Source organism: Lissotriton vulgaris, chromosome 1_1 (assembly GCF_964263255.1).
Source record: "Lissotriton vulgaris chromosome 1_1, aLisVul1.2, whole genome shotgun sequence".
Taxonomy (NCBI): domain Eukaryota; kingdom Metazoa; phylum Chordata; class Amphibia; order Caudata; family Salamandridae; genus Lissotriton; species Lissotriton vulgaris.
This window is the reverse complement of record NC_141685.1, coordinates 1813462546-1813482652: the sequence shown is the minus strand read 5'-3', so window position 1 is coordinate 1813482652 and position 20107 is coordinate 1813462546. Positions and strand designations below refer to the sequence as shown.

Below are 20107 nucleotides of genomic sequence, written 5' to 3'. Positions count from 1 at the left end.
TTTTGAGGGGGGCCCGGTGAATTGTTTTTCTACACTGGGGGGTGCGCGGAATAAAAATGTTTGAAGACCACTGGTCTAATGCCTTGTACTAAGGTGTTGATTACATCTCGTTCTGTCCGCAGGAAGCAGCCCAGTATGATCAGAAAGTCATGGTGCTGGACTATGTCACACCTTCTCCTGTGGGCACCAAGTGGGGTAAGTTTACTTGAAATACTCAAGTATCCTGCAGGCTCCCCTCCAGAGTGATGAGAGGCTGCAGGCTGCTGTTCATAAAGACTTTGTGTACTAAGAGAGATACATCAGAGAGATACTGTATATTTATTGGACAGTATTACTTTCCTGAAGATCATTCCTACTTCTGATGGCTCCACCATTGTAACCTGTTATGTTTGTCCAAAAATCAACAAACAAACCCAGACCTCAGCGCATGGCATGGTCTTTTTGCAGACATTTAGTGCAGAATAACTAAATATCCATTTGGTAAACGCCGTTTAGTGTTGATCGCGATAGCAAAATAGTACTTATCGGTAGAACATTCAAATGGAAGGCAAAGACATTTTGCTTTTATTGAGAAAAAAGTCTTTGTCTTTTTGAAGCTTGTACATTGTTGCTACGTGATAAAATAATGTTCCATTCCTTTATCTTTTGCTCCAGGCTTGGGAGGAACATGTGTGAATGTAGGCTGCATTCCGAAAAAACTGATGCATCAGACAGCCCTGTTGGGACAAGCCTTACAAGATTCCCGAAAATATGGTTGGCAGGTGGAGGAGAAAGGTAAATGCAAGCCGGCGAACATCGCCTGTGGGGTTCGATGTACATGGGGTGGTAGACATTTCTTCACAAGGGAACACCACTCTTCAACTTTCAAGTACCAGAAAAATACGTTATTGAAAAGCTGCTGGTAGTAGCAAAGTGAGGACTACATTCAGGGAGGGATGTGGAACTCCACTCATTCAGGACACTATACATTGTAGCCCCCCACCATCTGAGCAGTCGCTTCTCTTTCCCTCATCCACCCAGAAACCTCCGCTCTGTAGGACTCCTACTCTCCTATAGCCCATGCATAGACAGAGCAGGATCTGGAGGAAGGGCATTCTCTTACATAACTCTTAAAGTGTGGAACGGCTTCCCACCCCACATCAGAGCCTCCTCCTCTCTTCTTGAAATCCGCAAGAAGCTAAAGACCTGGCATTTCAACTAACCAACCTACCATAGGCAGGTTAGGCACACACATCTGCTCAGCAAAAGGAAACCCTAGAGGCTGAAGTGTCGCTTTACACATACATATAAGAATAACAACCAACAACCAGTGCACAGTGTCTGCACTGTAAGAGGTTCTGTCCTGTTCAGAATACACTTTTTCTTAGTCACCCAAAACCAGGAAATACAGGAGGCGGTGATATTTTGTATTTTTTATTTCATGGCATATATATTGTATTAGGTGCCCAGATTCATTAATTTGCACAATGACAATCTGTACCATGCCCTTCCCTACAAAAAGTGTGTTCTGGGTGTGCACATCTGGATGTCAGAGTGCTTTCATTTGAGTGTAGTTGATATTTGGGCATTTATCGGAAAAGCATATATAGATTATATTATCTTTGACTTTATCATTGTATGAACCACCCATGAGGGTGGTCATGAGATGCTCATCGGCGATGGGAGTTCTGAAGATACCTTGTGAGGAAACAAAAATGTTAGATTTAGAAGGAGAAAGCAGAGAGGTTCACATGTAGCACTGAGATATTGCGGAGCCAGGTATGTAGGAAATATACTTTTCCACCGTTAGGCTCTAGGTAGGCAACACTTCACCTGAAGACCTAATAAGGTATGCGCTTGCATCACATGTGGGGAGAAGAGCAGATCGGAGTAGACTGCCGCTCTGGTTCTCATATGGACCACACAACATTGATTGGCTTCTAATTTATAGAACATTACTTCAAAGCAAGTAGCGATTAGTAATTTTGTAATTAGTAACTCCAAGGGTGTAGTAAACAGCCTCATTTTCTGAAACAGATGTTTCGATAATATAGTTAGCAGAACTAGCGCCTTGCAAAGGTCATTCTGTTCACTGTTGTATACCAACTAATGATGAGGACTAGTGGGCACTGCGGAATCTGATGAGGACCCCCACACCGCTAACGATGTTCCAATGTTTCAATCAACAGTACAGCACAGCTGGAACATGATGACCGATGCTGTAAAGAACTATATCAACTCTCTGAATTGGGGCTACAGAGTGGCCCTCATTGAGAACAGGGTCAAGTACGAGAATGGCTACGGAGAATTTGTTGGGCCGCACAAGATCAAGGTAGGACCTTACTTGATCCTTCGTTTCTGTAAGCTGTTTGCAAAACAACAAACCTTTCTGAGTTTATGTGTCGAAAGGTACGACAAATCTAACTGCTTTTTGTGTCACTTTGGTTACAGTCAACAAATAGCAAAGGGACAGAGAAATTCCACACAGCCAAGAGGTTCATTGTTGCAACTGGTGAAAGGCCGCGGTACCTGGGTATTCCAGGAGACAAGGAGTACTGCATCACCAGGTACTATTGAATGAAAGGAGGTGCTGTTAGTTCCATCTGACACGGAAAGTGGATGTTGAATCAGGACACTTAAAAAGAAAGTATTTTCACTTAGGAACAATTTGATTTTGTTGAGAAGGGCACACTAGTTTCCTAATGGTTCAAAGTATTTCAAATTTCTCAGTTAATCCAAATGAAGACTTCAGGAATGATAACTCAGCCCCTCACCCCCTTGTAACATGTTCTCTTCCTGTATTTAAATGATCCAGCTAGTAGACAATGTTTGTACTTCCAGGGCTTTAAATCACTAATGTCGACCCCCAGTAAACTGACCTGGGGCTGGCGAAACATTTTTGGCTGATACAGACAACAAATGGTTACACAGCTACACCAGGTTGGCAGGTTAGCTAATGCTGCAAACTTTACTTTTACATTTAAACTAAACACTGACTGTATTGTACTGTATTAAAGCAGTTTAAAGTCAAGTTATGTTGACCTCAAGGCTGTCAGCATTGCTCAATACTGCCTTCGGTTTTCTAATTGTTTCGATAGTCCTGGATCTACAGTACTGTGGCATCACATGTCACGCATCGGTTCACAACAGTGGTTTCCCCCCAAGCAATATTGATACTATGCAGAGAGTACACTCCCAAGGATGATATACATCCCTTCGGCGAAGTACAAGGTCAAGCTTTGGATTCACTCCTATGCGAGGAAACCAAGTCTTCCAAGTATGTTTGCGGTAGGACACATGTCCTGTATGCATACAACAGTCATACCATGAGATGGACCAATGCTGCCGGTGGTGTTTCAAAAGGAAAACACACATCTTGTGAGACACAGAATATTGTGACATTGTGAGATTACTTATGAAAAGAGATTACTTTTTAAAAGAGAAAATAACTTCAGTCAAAAAGTACATCCTTCTGACAAAGAGTATTGTAAGCAAATACACTAAAAGATTAATGAAAAATGCTGCACAAAAAAGTATGAGTGAAGATGGCATTAAATAATGTATGCATTCTTAAAGATAGGTACGCTGTCATGTCAGCCCAAAAATCTATAAGATAACAACTGTCACCCATGAAGCCCCTTCAGAAAAGTGGACTTGAAGATAGTTGCAATTTCAATGAAAAGAAGTTTGTATTGCCTTAAAGTTCGTTTGTCTCTAGAGACCTTCTCTGAATAAAGTGCCATGTTGTGGGGAAGGGAGTTTTCCTATAGTGACAATCTAGGTGCTGTGGAATGCAGTTGGCACTCAGGTCTACTTATTGTGAGCTGTCCAGTGCCATTGTGAATGCAATGATGTGGCAACACCTGTAGAGCGGTCCCTTCCAAGGTAGTAAAGTGGGCGCGCTCTACACAGGACATCTAGAGAGCTTGCAGGGAAAGATTAAAGTGTAGGCACCTTAGAAGAAGAATGGGGAATCAAGGGTGGGTGAACTGATGAATGTGAAGTTAACCGGTCAGGACATTACTTACCTATGAGTAACCCTAGAAGCGGTTTGCTAGATGGCAAATGTTCTTGTAGCATGAAGTTACAAACTTGAGTCTTACAAGGCTTTTGTTGTTTAGAGTGCAGACTGTTCGGTAGAGGTCCCGATGCTATAATTAATGCCTCGGACAATATGATAATGTCCTCTTAGTTCAGGATACTTACGGTGAGGGGGATGCCACTGCCTCAGTTATTTTATGTCAGGTTGTGAGAACATGTTGTCCCCTGCCTCTGATTCTTTCCAAATAAAGACACTTCATTTTCTTTCAATTTTTCAGCGATGATCTTTTCTCGCTTTCGTACTGCCCTGGGAAGACCCTGGTGATTGGCGCATCCTACGTCGCCCTTGAATGTGCAGGCTTCCTCGCTGGTCTTGGCCTTGACGTCACTGTGATGGTGCGATCCATTCTGCTGAGAGGCTTTGACCAAGAAATTGCCAGCAAAATCGGTGACTACATGGAAGGACATGGTGTCAAGTTTATTCGAAGCTTTGTGCCAACAAAGGTACATAAAATGTCAAATGTAGCTTGTGAATTTCCGTCTAGTAACAGTCATATAATTACAATGTAGACAGAGTTTTTTTGTGAAAAAAGTAAAGGTGCCTAGAAAAAGCCCAAACTTCAGGATCCCGATTAAGTACTTTCTTGCGATTTGCAGGACAATGCAATCTTGCAGAAGCAGCCTTGTGAAATAAAAGCATGAGACAGAATTGTTCTGTGGCGTTCTTCCAGGGTAGAAGTTATAGGGTGATGGGTGGGTAAAGGGACAGTCCGCATTGCTACGCTCCAGGCTTCCTGTGGAATGTGGTGGGATGTAACACCTCTGGTTATAGGCTGCCTATGTAATGGCATCTCTGACAACAACTTTATGTACGAAATATGGATCTATAGACAGTGATGCTGTGACCCAAAAAACTTGCCTGCCACAGCAGAAGAGCAGCAAAAACATACATACACAATACAATATAGACACATTTACTCTTCAGTAGGTACACTGTGAAAGAAATGTTCTCCGTTTTGACACATATTTAATAATTGATAATCAATATTGTGTGCTTCATACTATTGACAAGCAATTAATCACTATAATACACTGTGGAAAATAATATTAAAAAGTCCAATAACGTAAAAAAAAATATTTTCATTTGTTGAAATACTGACTAGTATTTTAACCCGATGGAGTAGCGCAGCTGAAGGGTCCTTGACAGGGTCTGCAAGAGAGAGTTGGTAAAGCAGGTATCTCATCAAGTGCCTGCATTTGCACTGTTGCACTGAAACATTTGAATGTTTACTACATAAAGGGGGCAAACTGTATGCATGGCAGGCAGGTCCTATGGTATCTTTATTTTGCTAATACTGTCCTTGTTATTTTTCAGTCTATACTGCTTTTGTAGTTTATAGAAGGAAAGGGCCTATTCAACACAAGTGAACTCTTTGTTTTGGCCATAAAGATTAAGATGGCACTTGTATTTTGTCTTGCAGATTGAACAAATTGAGCCAGGAGAACCAGGGAAACTGAAGGTTACAGCAAGAAGCTCAGATGGCACGGAAATCACAGAGGAATACAACACGGTAAGTACTTCATAGCAATGCACTTCTTTTACCACAACAATGCCACACTTGGCCTTAAACCCTATTTTTTGTTGAGTGAGTATCTGCTTTGCTGCTTTGTTGACTGTGAAATCTCACACACGGCCTCCCATGCAAGTAGCTGGTTAGGTCAATGTAGGCTTTCGGCTAGGTTTGCGCTATACAAATGCCAAATACATACATACATATGTAGTGCTTGTGATATTTTAAATATATAATTTCACGCATGTGATATATTGGGAGAGTACTGTTTCAGTACCTAGATGATTTACTACTTAAACTACTCTATTTCATTGAAGTGAGTACTGTCAGAGTTCCCATCATGAACATTTTCGCCAGGCAGAGAGATCTGCTTACAAACATTTTGCACTACAGAAACCCCTTCATAAAAGGAGATGTTCAGAGCAATGCATTGCTAATGTAATACTAACACAAGATCTGCTCTCCGCAGGTGTTGCTGGCCATTGGAAGGGATGCCTGCACCAGAAAGATCGGTTTAGACACCGTTGGCGTGAAGATCAATGAAAAGTAAGGCGGCACGCTGTGCTTCTGTGGCACATTCAAAGAAGGAGTGATGTGCTTGTAGTTTCAGGGACTCCATAGGAGCTTGAATTAATGAGCTATAATAATCCACAAATGTGGCTGATACTTAAGGTTTTTGTCGTGCTTGATCTGCCAGGGCGGGACATCTATTGCCCCCTGCTCCCTCTGGTCACTTGAAGCATCTCACTTACAAAGAATACCCTTTGGGAATGCGTCTTCTTGCCTGTGTGTGGGTAGCGTTGCCGGTGGATTATACTGAACATGACTGAGGGGATATGGTAGCTGCTAGGATGACTGGTTTTGTCTCACCCAAATAAAGCTCTGGATTGTTGCCAGTGTCAAAGTGCTGGTCTGACACTTTAAGTGGCCACCAAGGACCTGTCTTTATTTTCTAGCTTTGAGTGTGTTGGCATAGTTCTTCTATTTATGAGCTTTACAGCACCCACATTATGAATTGTCTCTAAGCGAGGTTTTAACCTTGCGGTCCCTTTGACCTGACACTCTCAAGATGGCTATGTCAGGTGTGAGACGGTCATCTAGTCTTGGTTGGAAAAATGCAATACTCCAAGGACCAAAATAGAAAGAGAGGTCTTGCACTGTAAGACATACTCGCACCTGCAATGCAACAGCTTGAGTTATCTGAGTGCTTAATATTGTTACTGAATGATTCTTTGTCTCAGGGACACAGCGATACAGGCTGGGATGTAATCTAGAAGCTATTAAATTCTGGGATGCGCAGTCTTTGTTCATTTGAACAAGTTGGACTGAAGTACCCGACTGCAAAGGCTTTTAATAGGAGATATTTTTGTTAGACATTGATCACATTTACATTTGTCTTCTTTACTTTTTGCAGGACGGGAAAGATCCCTGTGAACGATGAAGAGCAGACCAATGTGCCATACATCTATGCCATTGGTGATGTGTTGGAGGACAAGCTGGAGCTCACGCCAGTGGCCATCCAGGCAGGCCGGCTGCTGGCACGGAGGCTGTATGGAGGATCGACCTTAAAGGTACGATCACTACAAAGAGATTTTTGCACAAAATACCATATGATCTATCAAAGAGATGGAACTGAAGCATTGCCCCATATGTGTCACCAACTGTGTTACCCGTTCCATGTGAGAACATCACATGACCCTGGCTTATTCCTCACTCTCCCCTATTTGGAGATGGATGGATTGTGAGGCCCCAAGAATAAGGAAGAAGCGCTGAAGTTTTCCTTCTAATCACCCCTTGGTTCTTTCAGCCACTAGCTGTTTTGTGGGTGTGTTAAACCTATGTGGGAATGTTTGTGTTTAAAGGGAAACTATGACATTTAAAGCCACTGCACACCCAATGGGGCGTGGCCAAAGGTGCCAAACTCATTTCACATATTTGTAAGGAAGTGTTACAGTAAAGATTGTGTTGTAAACTTAGGAAATTGGAGCCGAAGGCTTTTGACAATGGCCACTTGGCACTGACCTCGCCTTAGATCCTTGTATTGGCGTATATGACACATATTCAGTTGAAATTGCATGTGCTTTTTGTATGGGGAAGTCTAGTCTTTGTATGTTGAATATGGGGGAGGTTTTGATATAGGGTATGAAATTGCAGGTTCAGCTCTTGAATAACCGGGACACATATGTTTATAGTGGGACATGTAAGTGCACTGTATGAGCGCAATGTTAAGATACCTGGGTGGCTCAATACACCTGCTGCGATCATACCTGCGAGCCTTGTTCGCTCGTCCGTCTCCCATGCATGCCAAGTACATACAAGGAGTGTCGGCCATGATTCTGCAGTGTGCGCTGTACCAAATCAGACTGTTAGTCCAATCCATCATGGTAGTCTCCACCTTTGACCCAGTCCGTAATGTTCAGATGGAGTCATAAGAGTACCGAGCTATGCAAACATTGGTGATTTTGTCAGATGCAGCGACCAGTGGTGTAGCAGGTGCAGTGGCACCGGGACCCAGAGACTTTAGGAGCCCACTGAACCCTGTTTATTGTATTTTATTGCTAATCCTGCAGTCACTGGGGCTACTTGCCTTGCTGGCACGCTGGCCCATGGCACCCTTGCTATCCTAATGGACCCAACCAACGTGTGGGACTGGTCTTGGCGGCCACACCACTCTGTATTTTAAATTCCATGCTCTGGCTGATGGTTTGTTTTTCATGGGCCTGTGCATTTTCCGTCCCATACCGCTGTGGGTGCTTTTCCCATGTGTTGGTGGTGTATCACTGGGGGTGTTTAGTCTCCAGAGATGACAATGAAGCAGCTACAATAAGAAAGGCTCTGGGAGGCTGGGATCACGGCTGGGTTACAGGCCTGCCGTCTATTAAAAAACACATCTGTAACTGGAGATAAAAGAGAGGCGCCTGTCTGACCCAGAAACACCCTGCATCAAAAATAGCCCCCTTTCAGATCAGGGACCGCCAGACGGGACTTTCATGTTTACGTTGAGTTTGATGAGTGCGCCCTGGTCACGGGGCGCGATTATTTGCCTACTTTCAAGTAGAAAGCATCAAAGGTACTGACGCAGGCGCGCGCCGTGCACGGAATATTGATGCAGGCATCGGAGCTCGCACAGACCTGCCACTCTCAGGCGGGAACTGAACTCAAGATCTGGGCCTGAATGCTGCTGATTCTGAAGAGACACACATCATTTCCAGTCCGCTATCACTGCAGCTTTGTTACAGAGGGTGCCCAGCACGTGGGCAGGGCCGACCCTGCCGCGAGGCCAGATGCGGCACGTGCCCTCGGCCCGACGAACGAGCAGACCCGTGTGCAAGGCTCTGACTTACTTTATAACTTATATCACTCACGCCTGGTCTGCCGGGTAAGCCGGGCGTAGGAATAGGCCACAGAGCACAGCGAACCCCCATCACCGCGGGAAGAGCACCACACACAAAACACTCAAGAGTTAGATGGATGACAAGCCACAAATGTCGGAAAAGAGGACTAGTCTGGTTGGGAGAGCCTCTTGACCCATGCAGCTTAGCTTCAGGCCCCTGGCGCTGTTTGTGAGAGTCGAAGACTGAGAGTTATGTCATATCAGAAGATATTCTGTGTCACTGCGGTGGAATCTAGCAAGTTAGATATACAATGATGTAGCAAAAGCAGGACATTTGTTTAGCCTGGAATCATTGCCGACTGTGCACGTTTCACAGAGTTCGTACTCTTAACACTACTTTGACAATGACACCTCTTTTCGTTCCATCCCTCTATAGTGTGATTACGTGAATGTTCCTACCACCGTCTTCACGCCCCTGGAGTATGGCGCATGTGGGCTTTCGGAGGGCAGTGCGTTGAAGAAGTACGGGGAAGACAACATCGAGGTAATTCTTATGTCTATGAGGCAGAGTGCCAGTGGTAAAAGGCAGCACACAGAACAAGCACAACCACACCATAGGATAACATTCCCTCTCACGTGGAAATGAGTTTGTAGCAGCAGAATTAAGAACACTTGAAACTGGCCCTTCATTGCATACAGCAGTCTGGTATTCTATAATAAAACGAACAATGAGGCTCCTTGACAAATATTGCAAACTCTACATACATGTATATACGCTGATCTAAAAATGCTGAAGTTTACTACGAGTGCCACAGTGTGGTACTCTAGAGATCACTGTAATGTGAAGAGCTCATTCCAGCCCTGGCCCTTCTTTTGTCATGCCCGTGAGCTCTCTCATCTCCATCTTTCTACTCTTACATTTCCACATTTCAGATTTCGTAAGCCTTGAAAGACTCTGTCTACCGCTCCATCTATCTGCACCCCATATATCCATGACTGACTCACTAGTCGGTGCCATCTTTGTCATTGACGTCTTGTCCTGTCTATGAGCTCCAGTTCCAACTCATTAAAATCACCAGCCCCCTAGCCATACCTGTACTTCACAATATAACCTGACAAATACCTCCGTTTTTCTCAATCACTGCATCTGTTTACCCTTAGCTTTCTCTGTAATAATTGTTCCAAACGTTCTCTTTCATCCTGCTTCTCCACTGACATCTCTAATTCCTTCGGTCTTTGCCATTCTATAGCTTCCTCTCTACATGGTCTTCAGTCATTATCATCCTCTGTATTGCCAGGCTTGTATCTCCACGGTCACCATCTTACTCATCTCTGCGTTCTCTTCCTAACCGGCTTCTTTGTTCATGACCTCATTATTCAACTCCTAACACATCTCGTTGTTCAGTTTCTAGCTGAGCTTGCTTTTGAGCTCCTACCTGACCTTGTTGCTCACGTCCTGACTCACCTTCTTCATCACCGCACGCTATTTTACTAAATGACTCCTTGTTTATCTTCTGGTTCACCTCCTTGGTCACCTCCCAATTTGCATCCTTATTCACTTCCTTGTTTGTTTTCATTATTATCTCCCTGTTTTCATTATTCCACCCCATCTTCTTGCACCTGATTCACCACACTGCTAACCCCTTTCTTCACCACCTTTTCACCCCTTGAATCACCTGCTAGCTCATCTCCTAATTCACTTCCTTGTTCATCTCCTATTTTGATCTCATGACAGAACCTCCTCAGTTTCCTCCTAATTCTCTTTTCTGTTCTCGACTTGTTAGATTTTCTTATGTTTCTGGGATGCAAAGCGTCTGTGCTTCTGATATCCTGGCAGGAATAGCTTGACTAACCTAAGATTGCGATGCTCTAGCGGATGATATGGAGTGCGTTGTCTAAGATGGTTATTATTATCAGTAGGACTTAGAGCCTAGTTTAAAGTTTAGCGTAGGGGGTACTCTGTCGCAAACGTGATGGATATCCTGTCTGCCTTGTTACAAGTGCCATAGAATATAATGCACTTGTAATAATGCAAACCCGTCACATTTGTAACGTCCTCACACTTCACAATTTTTTTGCACCTCCACAAGATCTTAACAGTTCTTCTCGACATACAGTGTGTTGTATATTTTGAATGCTGGCTTTCACAAATGCATCAGCTCAAGCAACCCTATGGACTAACTAACATATTGTTAATGAAATCCTTCACTTTTTATAGTTAGTTGCTCTTCACTTTCTAATGAATGTCAATATTCTTCTTGAATCCCAGGTGTATCACAGTTATTTTTGGCCGCTGGAGTGGACAGTTCCGGCGAGGGACAACAATAAGTGCTACGCAAAGGTCATCTGCAATAAAAAAGACCAGGTGAGTGATTTCCCACAGCTGCATTTTATCCCTCAATGGAAAGAACGCCATTCATTTTAGAGCTGGGCAGTTTATTAAAAGTCGCTAGATAAACGGAAGCTCAATGATGTTTTAAGATTCCATCTCTACCTTCCAGTACTTGCACTTTATTTCTAATGAAAATGCCTTTTGAAGCACAATCCACAGTGAAGGATAATGGCATTGTCCTTAAATCTGTTTTCTGTGGTGCATGAAGAGGGGTGGAAGACTAGCTATTTCCCTTGTTGGCATGGCCAGTGCCACCAATTTTTGTATCTGGATTTTCCTGTTTGCCTTCAGGCTTGTTTGTCATTGTGATGTGTTGGGCAGTGCTTCCAGGTCACTGTCAGTTGCACTTCCTGTGAAGCACAGAGTGTGTCCTCATCAACTGCAAAGCAGCTCCCGGGTGTTGTCCTGGAAGACTCCCATGATCTACTGAAGGGTTCTCCAATTTCGGTCTTGGAGGGCCGGATCCATACCAGATTTTTAAGGTAACTATATTTATCTAAATGTAGATATGCTGAAAATCTGGCATGGATCCGGTCCTCGAGGACCAACACTGGAGAACCCCGGTCTACGCGAATAATATGGGATAAAAGTGGAAGCATAATTCAAGTGGCCTGCCTAGTCTGCTGAAACTGAGATGCTTGCCTCATCCTATCACTGATGTATTTCTGTTCTCCATCTAGGAACGTGTTTTAGGATTTCACGTACTTGGGCCAAATGCTGGTGAAATCACCCAGGGATTTGCAGTCGCCATCAAATGTGGACTCACAAAAGAACAGCTCGACAGCACGATAGGAATCCACCCAGTCTGTGCAGAGGTACGTACCTAAGGCATGGCACTTGACTATGGAAAACATCTTACAATTATTGCCAAGCCAAACTTATCCCTGTAAAGAGGCAATAGTTTGATGATATTCTTATTAGAGAGTCAAAACTGAACATTGTTTGAGTAGATTACTGCTGCAGTCACAGAAACCAACAAATAAATGGGTATTGACATTAATCGCACTGTGTCTTCTCATGAATAGCTTAAAACTTTTTTCTATAACTCTGTCCTCCTTGATCAGCTCTCAGTATTCTTCTATAGCATGCAATATAACTCAGTAGGTTAGTGCATCACCTGCAGATGTCATCGTGTAGCACCCGCCTTCAGAGGCTAGAATGCCGGAAAAGCTGACTCTGATCATATTTGAGGCTGGTTAAATGCTTCCTTGATGCTATTGTAGGCTCCACACCCGACATGAAACTTCTTCCATCCACATTTTTAATGATATGTGTGGAAACATGCACATTTTGTACGTGGTTAAATCCCAGGGCTCCATAGGTAGAGATCCCCAATTTAGGAGCAATACAGTGTGTAAGAACATGGTGACTACAGGCACCCTTTGTCCTTTTCGGAGAGCTTTGAGACAAGAAAGCTAATGTGCTCCATCGTTAATGTCATTTTGCTAGTACAGTTAAAATTACTGCAACCAACAACATAGAGATCTTTTCTGGGGCTCACAGTGGTGACTAGGATATCCTTTAGACACCTGCCCCGTCGATGAGCCACTTGGAATACTTTTCCTTTACTTCCCTGTGAGGGATAGCCAGCGGAGCCACTCCGATCCTTAAGGATGCGTGCCTGAAATCCACTTATAATCTTACAGCACATTGCACCCAAAGATTACTCAAATGTACAGTTCCCATTAGCTTGCATCTACTTCCTGTTCTTATTTCTTAATATATCTGGTTATTGATTATATAGCTCAGCGGGTGTGGGCGTCTGTGCCCAATCATTAATCTGTTTTGCTATGTCCGACTGCCAGTAAAATAACTCATTGTGTTGATGCACTGGTTGCAGAGAGCTGCATACAAGCTTTAATTTTGTTTCTTGTAACTGGTAAATGCTAAAATAGCTCAGTAGTTTACTGCACCTGCTTCAGAGATCTCTTTGGAAGCTGAAAGTCTTTGATCTTAATCTTTATCCATTTGATAGCCATTATAGACATTAAGGGGCCATTTAAGAGTCTGGTGGTCCACAGACCGTCAGACTCGCGGGGGCGCGGCTGTGGCGATCTCTTGACAGCCCGATTACGAACTGGGCAGCCGGACCGCCATGAGACCGCTGCCATGGAATTTGTTCCCTGGAGTTGGCGTGGCGGTCCAGAGGCCACAATATGCTTGGCAGGACCGTGATGGTCCCGCCAAGCTCATTATGAGTCTCCTCTCCAACAGGGTTTACACAGAGGTTCTTACGCCATGTAAACCCTGGCGGTGAGGAAAAAAAAGGTGCCTCAAGCCTGTGCATGCACACAGGGGGTTATAAATGTGCCCCCCCTGTGGTGTTCATGCATACCAGTTCCTGCACAGCATGGACGTTACAGCCCATGCCGTGCAGGAACTTTTTTGGGCATTCCCATTGCGGTGCCTGTTTTTAAAGGCACCGCTCTGGGAACACCCAAAAAAGGCCTGCCACACACGAGTTGTACGCATTAATTGGATGAGCGGCCTCACCATGGGTTTGGCAGTGCAGCGGTGGGGTGGGGCCGGCGCCACACCGCCAAATTCGTAATCATGCCTTAAGTTGGTAATTTGTAACACTGTCCACTAACTGGCATTGGCACCAATCGGCACAATATTTTGTGTAGTGTTCTATACAACCACATCCCCCTGCAATGCTAATGCAGCCCATTGATCCAATGTAACACTACCAAAGAACCTCAACAATACCATGATGCTAGTAATGTCATTCAGATCTAGCAATATTTATAATAAAAATAAAAATAATAATTATGGTATTAACAGCTGTAATAATAACAGTAATGCACTAACAATAATAATAGGGATATAAATGGTTGGATCTATATCATCTGACTGGGTGCACAACAGCTATAACTGTTACTTATCTGTATGATTCTGTCTTCTCTAAATGTATTATTTATTTTTATTTTCAGGTGTTCACCACCCTCTCTGTGACCAAGAGCTCTGGCGAGGAGCTCGTCCAGTCGGGATGCTGAGGTTAAACCCTGCTGTTAATGCTGTTGCCCTAGACTTTGATTTTTGTCACCCCAGTTGACATTTCGATGGAGCCCTGCCACCTTCTTCATCGTAAGATCCCACAGCTCAAAGATGTGAATCACTAACATAAAACGTCAGTGATACTGGAACTGAAAAGCACATGTTGGGGTCCTTCAGTCAACTGCGATGAAAACCGAGCAACAGTGACGACAGCGGGGATATGGCCTGCACACCAAGCTGCAGCTGGCAAGGCACCTCTCGGTGCATCCATGATGTCGAAGCCCAAAGCCTTTCTAGGTGGGCTTTGACTGAAGTATTGCCGGCAAAGTTTGGAAAGAACCTTCTGTGAAGATTTACCTTACTTACTTTTACAGACATACCGCTATACTGTTGTCACAGACTTTAGAGCTAGGTGGTAACTGTACGTACACATATGGCCACTGAAAATTTGTGATGGACAATTTTGCTGCAATGTTGAGCTCACATCAACAATGACCTTAAGGATGAAGCCTGAACTAGTTGTTGATCCTGAGCACCTGCACATGTATTTTTCCGCCAAAGGGACCGGTCAGTCGAGAGGAGTTTACTTGGGGCCTTTGCTGTTACATTGAGTGTGATATTGAGTCAAGTGTCACACAGTGAGTATCACAAACGAACATGCACATTTGAATTACCATGGAGAAGAACAGTCAGGCTGGTGCAACAACAATGTATACATGCCAAATGTTCCACTGTCCTCACAGCCAAGCCGAGACTCTGGTGCTCATTTATGTGACCTTTAGTTCAAACATTTTTTTTTAATCGTGACATAAGATCAAAAGTCAGCAAATTTAAATCATACACCAGACGGACCTCTGCAGACATTTAAACAAATCCACACCGCGGGTCTTAAAGTTCTAAAAGAATCCAATTTGGCAGAGAAGCATTTTATGGGCATTTAGCCATAAATAGAAGACCAGGCCTTCCTGGTCCATCGAGACTGCCCGCGTCTCTGCTTGATGCAACAGCAGAGACTCCGCTTCCTGTTTGCCACTAGGTGCCACTAGGCACGCATTTTAGGTCTGGCTACAGACATCTTCAGTGAACTCTGAGAGCACACAAAAGACAGAGGCTCTTTTCAGGGCCCTTTAGGCTTTGCTTTGCATGGGACAGGCCCTCTCATACATAGCTTCTTGATATCTGGAAGTGGTCGAGCCACCCTGCTGAATGGTGGACTCCTGCACTGTCCTGTGCTCTGTGGCAGTGCGCGTTAGCCCAGAGATATTTGTTCAAACCTTTAGGTATTGTGTCCTGGATATGCCTGTATTCGTTTGCCTTTTCTACATTGTTGTTATTGTGTGGCTATTGTTCATTCGATCAAGATCCGCGAGGCGGCTGGTCTGGGTGATCCTCCTATTCTTGCAGTGCAAGTCTATTTGTTGAAGTAAAAACAAATATTTATTTAATGTAAGCTCGCCAATGTTCCTGTTACTTGCATTTTCTAAGTAGAACAAGCTGTATTGATTCATTAAAAATAATATTATTTATGTGAGTATTTGTGGTTAGTAAATAACCACCATGGTGGCTTATACCACAGTAATTGCCAACAGCACTTTATTGGATAGAGTTGGGGTTGTAATGTTACCATGGTCTTTATTTCAAAAGCTCAGGGCAGTTCCTGGAGGAGGTGGGGGCCAGGAAGGGGCAGGATTATTGCAATGAAACTAAAACTCACTGAAACTTTTTTTTACATGTATTTATTACAAATAATGATTAAATCAACATGGATATGACGACATTTGAATTTAAAAATAAATTCCACCTATGTGAAAAACAGCCTGTGATGAAGTCTGTCAGACGTTTGTGACAAAGTTTGTGAGACATTGAGGTGAAGTTGGAATGTTTGGCTATAGAGCAATATATTTAAATAAACAACCATACATCGATGCGGATCATTAGTGATAACTTTCAATAAAGCAGCTGAGACCCTGTGTATGTACAGCTATTTATCAAAATCTGTGCCTGGATGTGTGTGCATTGATGTGCATATATATATGCATCATTGTAGTGCCTTCTGTATTGTGTTCCCCTTCACTTGAAAAAGATCAGCTGCATTCAGAACAGGATTTTTGGCTGATCCGTGTGAGCCAACACCGGCCTATCCCAGAAAAGAAATAGAAAAAGGATAGAAACGGCAGAAAGACATACTTAAGAGCCGCACCACCACGTTATACACAAAATGTAAATCTGCTCAAAGTTACGTTGTCCACCTCTGTAGTCCACTGCCATTGGACCCAACAATTACAAAGCAATACCAAAAGCACAGAAAGGCAACACAAATGTTATCAAAGCATAAATGCACAACACAAGAATTGATCACGACTCTTCAATGGATTCAACTGGTGATCCTTTAATGGCTTCTCAAACCACTGGTGAAAGTAGAATGCAGCCAACGCGTTTTTGCCCCAAAAGAGGGGGCTTCTTCAGGGCAAATTTTACAACACATGAAGCTTTATATTGCTCATTTTACTCCCAGGATCATCACAACTCTATACTTTATAAAAACCTTTGAGGCAGCAATCCATTGGTGTACCCGTATTCATACGGAAAGCTTTCAAATAATCTTCCACAGGTACAGGCATATGACCAGTCTCATAAAACACGTCAAAATTTCATCAATTCATATAGTATATTCCCAGAATCCAAAGGTTTCTTCATGTCACTGTGATAGGTGACTTTCGTAACACGCACTCATCACTGGGTCATGGCGTTTCAGCCTGTCTGCCTCCTCGAAAACAGAAAAGAGTTGAATCTTTCATCACACACTCATCGAGTCATTATTTTTATTAGCTGGATGTTCCTTAAATCCCCTTTAGAAATGGGTCAATTTGTGAGTATGCGTAGCCAGTTTCTTACCCAAAATTGGGTGGATATAGAATTATTACTGTTCCAGCAATGCCCCGCCAATAATTTCCAGTGACTTTATCCACGTTTTGGGTTGTTCCCTTTGACACTCTCCATAGAAACGATCTAGGACTTAACTTTAGAACAAGCCCTGGCAAAACCAATAGGTGTCGCTTTTTTGACCTTGTGGATTTCCAATGTTTTTGCCAATGCTGTGCATCACCGGCAAAAAAAAAGAAAAGCACAAGAAAAAGAAAAAGGCACGATAACAAGGCCCGATCACTCCATAGACCCGTGTATGCCTGATGATGTGTGTATGCCAGTGTATGTCTACAGAATGATGCATTAACCATTTTCTTTTGTTTTTTATTTACTGATTCAAGATGACGGATTCCACTTGGATTAGTAAATAAACAAATTACATTTACTAGTGCAAAAGCACAATTTGGCATGCAGAGCAGCCCTGCTGTAAGAGGCAGCTGCTGGGCCCTCAAGAAAGTTAAAACTAAAAAAAATAAAAATGTAAGTACCGTGAGGGATGGGAGCACAATGAAGGAATGGATGGTGGGGGGAGCAATGGATAGCGGGTGTGGTGCAAGGGGCACTCGAGGGTGTGCTCGAGTCTGGTTGACAAAAAAGAATTTAAAAAGAAGCAGAAAAGTAAAGCCACTAAGGAGGGGGTGGGGGAGGGGGGGATCAATGGACAAACTGGGGCTTGGGTGGAGTGAATAGGGAGCGAGACAGAGTGCGAATAGGGGCTGTTTGTAGGAGGAAGCAGTGCACAATTGAGAGAGCTAGAAAACGTGCACTCTCATGCTTGGACTGCAGAAGGAAAAATAAAGAAGCAGTTCCCTAAATGCAGCCAGTGGAATGATAGAAGTCAACCAATGAAAAGAAATATAAATACGCTGTGCTCCAGGGGTGGGACAAACCCAAGAAGAGGAAGGTGAGTCATTCAACAAGATGCAAGGAAATGAGAGTGACATTAAAACTATTGGTAAGCTATAAGCGGACTTAAAGCCCATTGTAAGTTTTCGGTGTGGTCCACATTTTTTTTTTAAAACACATTTTTATTAGAAGGTTGCATTACAGTACATCACTGGGTGTAACACCTCACACAGTCTTGTCATATCGGTGAGAATCATATTCCTCAGAACATTACAGACCGTATGTTGAGCCATTGTTTACAGCATTTACCACAATGTAGCATTTGTATACCTTTTAAACATACCCAGTATCATTCCTACTGTCATTTTGTTTTTAAGAAAGAAAAAAAAAGGAAAAACATCCCCCTCTTTGTCCGTATCTAATTTTCATACAGCTCTGACAGGATACACCCTGGGATATGGGACTCCGCCCAAAGAGTACTGCATCAACATGTAACCTAGTGTGAGATTTTTTGAAAAAAACAAATCCTATCAACTTCCCCGCCCGCTCCCTCCCCCCCTAGGCTCGGCGAATAAGAAATTATACAATCTTATACATAGTCCAGTTCAGCATATTGTCTCTGTACTATATACAGACATTAGTATGATGGCTTCCAGCAACCACCCCTTTTTTCTCTTTTTTATTTTATTCCACAGAGCCCCAGCTCCCCCTCATTTCTGCCCACCCCCAGCTCCAGCAGATCACACTCTAGGGACAATACTCTAGTATGTCTACAGCACCAAGTTCCTCCAACAATAAATTCCATTCCATAGATATTGGCATTTTACGCAATCGACGCTGCTCCTCTCTTTTCAATTCCTCACCTTCAGCCCTGCCCCACCTCATCAGCTCATCATACCAATCTTTCAGTGCCAGTGGCCTAGCAGCTTTCCATTTCATTGTAATATTACTTTTGGCCAGAATGAGCGCCAAGTTATTACATTTGGTGATTGGACTACCATTCTTCCCTTTGGGGCCCAGCCCCAGCAAACAGTATTCCAGGCTGTCATTATCCCTCACGGAGCTATATTTGTTAGTATCCCACAGACTGCCGCCCAGTAATGTCGTAGTCGTGGACAGTTCCACAGCATGTGTGTCAAATCTGCTGCCTGCAGTTGACAACGTGGGCACATATCCGATACATCTGGGAACATGATTTTCAACTTGCAAGGTGTCAGATAGGCCCGATGTAGGAGCATGAGTTGTATGAACTTGAATTGAGGATTTCTAAGTACCTTCCTGGGGTATTCCAACAACACACTCCATTCCTTGTCACTGAGCACCCGGCCTGTGTCCGCTTCCCATTTGCCACGAAGAGTCTGGAGAGACACCGCTGCCATTGTGCATTCGGTGTGGTCCACATGAGGATTTTGCCTGCCAGGAGGCTAAAAGCTGTATGGTAGGCAAGAGTCAATAAAACAAGCCTAGGCATACTCAATAGTTCTGCCTTCAGTCATAGAGCTGTGACCATTGACCCTTCTACAGGCAGGTTGCTCCCCACGCCGCAACAGCACCACCTGTCTACCCGTGTCCCCCAGCCCGCTGCTGCTGCCTCAGACACGAGTTTGAGGCCCTCTTCCACCCGCAGGCTACCTTCTGCGCCTCATCCCTGGTGGCCAGTGGTAGGCCGTAGGTTGCTAAATGTAATTGCATTACTTCTGTTGTATTTGTTCATTTTGTTTCCGTTTTATTCTCCTGCTGCCTTTTGCGCTATTCTGTGCCCTTCCCTGCCTTCTCGCCGCTCCTCCCGTGGTTTCCCGCCGCTGTGGCGCCTGCGGCCCCGCCCCACCGTTCGCAAAATCTGAAAGAGACATGTTAGTGATAGATTCCTTACCTTAGAATATCCCCAGGCGTCAGACTGGATCCGGAAACTTTTGGGTAGCAGTACCCTTGCGCGTCGGTAGGCGTCGTCTGCAGCTCCGCGTCCGTCGTGGGCGTAGTGGGCGCCGTGATGACGTCGTCGGAGTACTTAGACGCCGCCTC

General features: G+C 43.9%; 1 protein-coding gene across 2 annotated transcripts in view; it reads left to right on the top strand.

Moving 5' to 3' along the window:
* Positions 1 to 16127, top strand: part of TXNRD1 (thioredoxin reductase 1) — a 195366-nt gene extending 179239 nt beyond the window's left edge. For both annotated transcript variants that reach the window (XM_086919159.1, XM_086919160.1), the window contains 12 exons: positions 123 to 195; positions 655 to 774; positions 2169 to 2311; positions 2431 to 2546; positions 4299 to 4524; positions 5502 to 5591; positions 6061 to 6137; positions 7006 to 7162; positions 9362 to 9469; positions 11195 to 11290; positions 11998 to 12132; positions 14251 to 16127. In XM_086919159.1, coding sequence (XP_086775285.1) covers positions 123 to 195; positions 655 to 774; positions 2169 to 2311; positions 2431 to 2546; positions 4299 to 4524; positions 5502 to 5591; positions 6061 to 6137; positions 7006 to 7162; positions 9362 to 9469; positions 11195 to 11290; positions 11998 to 12132; positions 14251 to 14319 — 1410 coding nt within the window. In that variant the 3' untranslated portion in view covers positions 14320 to 16127. The remainder of the gene's footprint in view (positions 1 to 122; positions 196 to 654; positions 775 to 2168; positions 2312 to 2430; positions 2547 to 4298; positions 4525 to 5501; positions 5592 to 6060; positions 6138 to 7005; positions 7163 to 9361; positions 9470 to 11194; positions 11291 to 11997; positions 12133 to 14250) is intronic.
* Positions 16128 to 20107: the final 3980 nt, after the last annotated feature.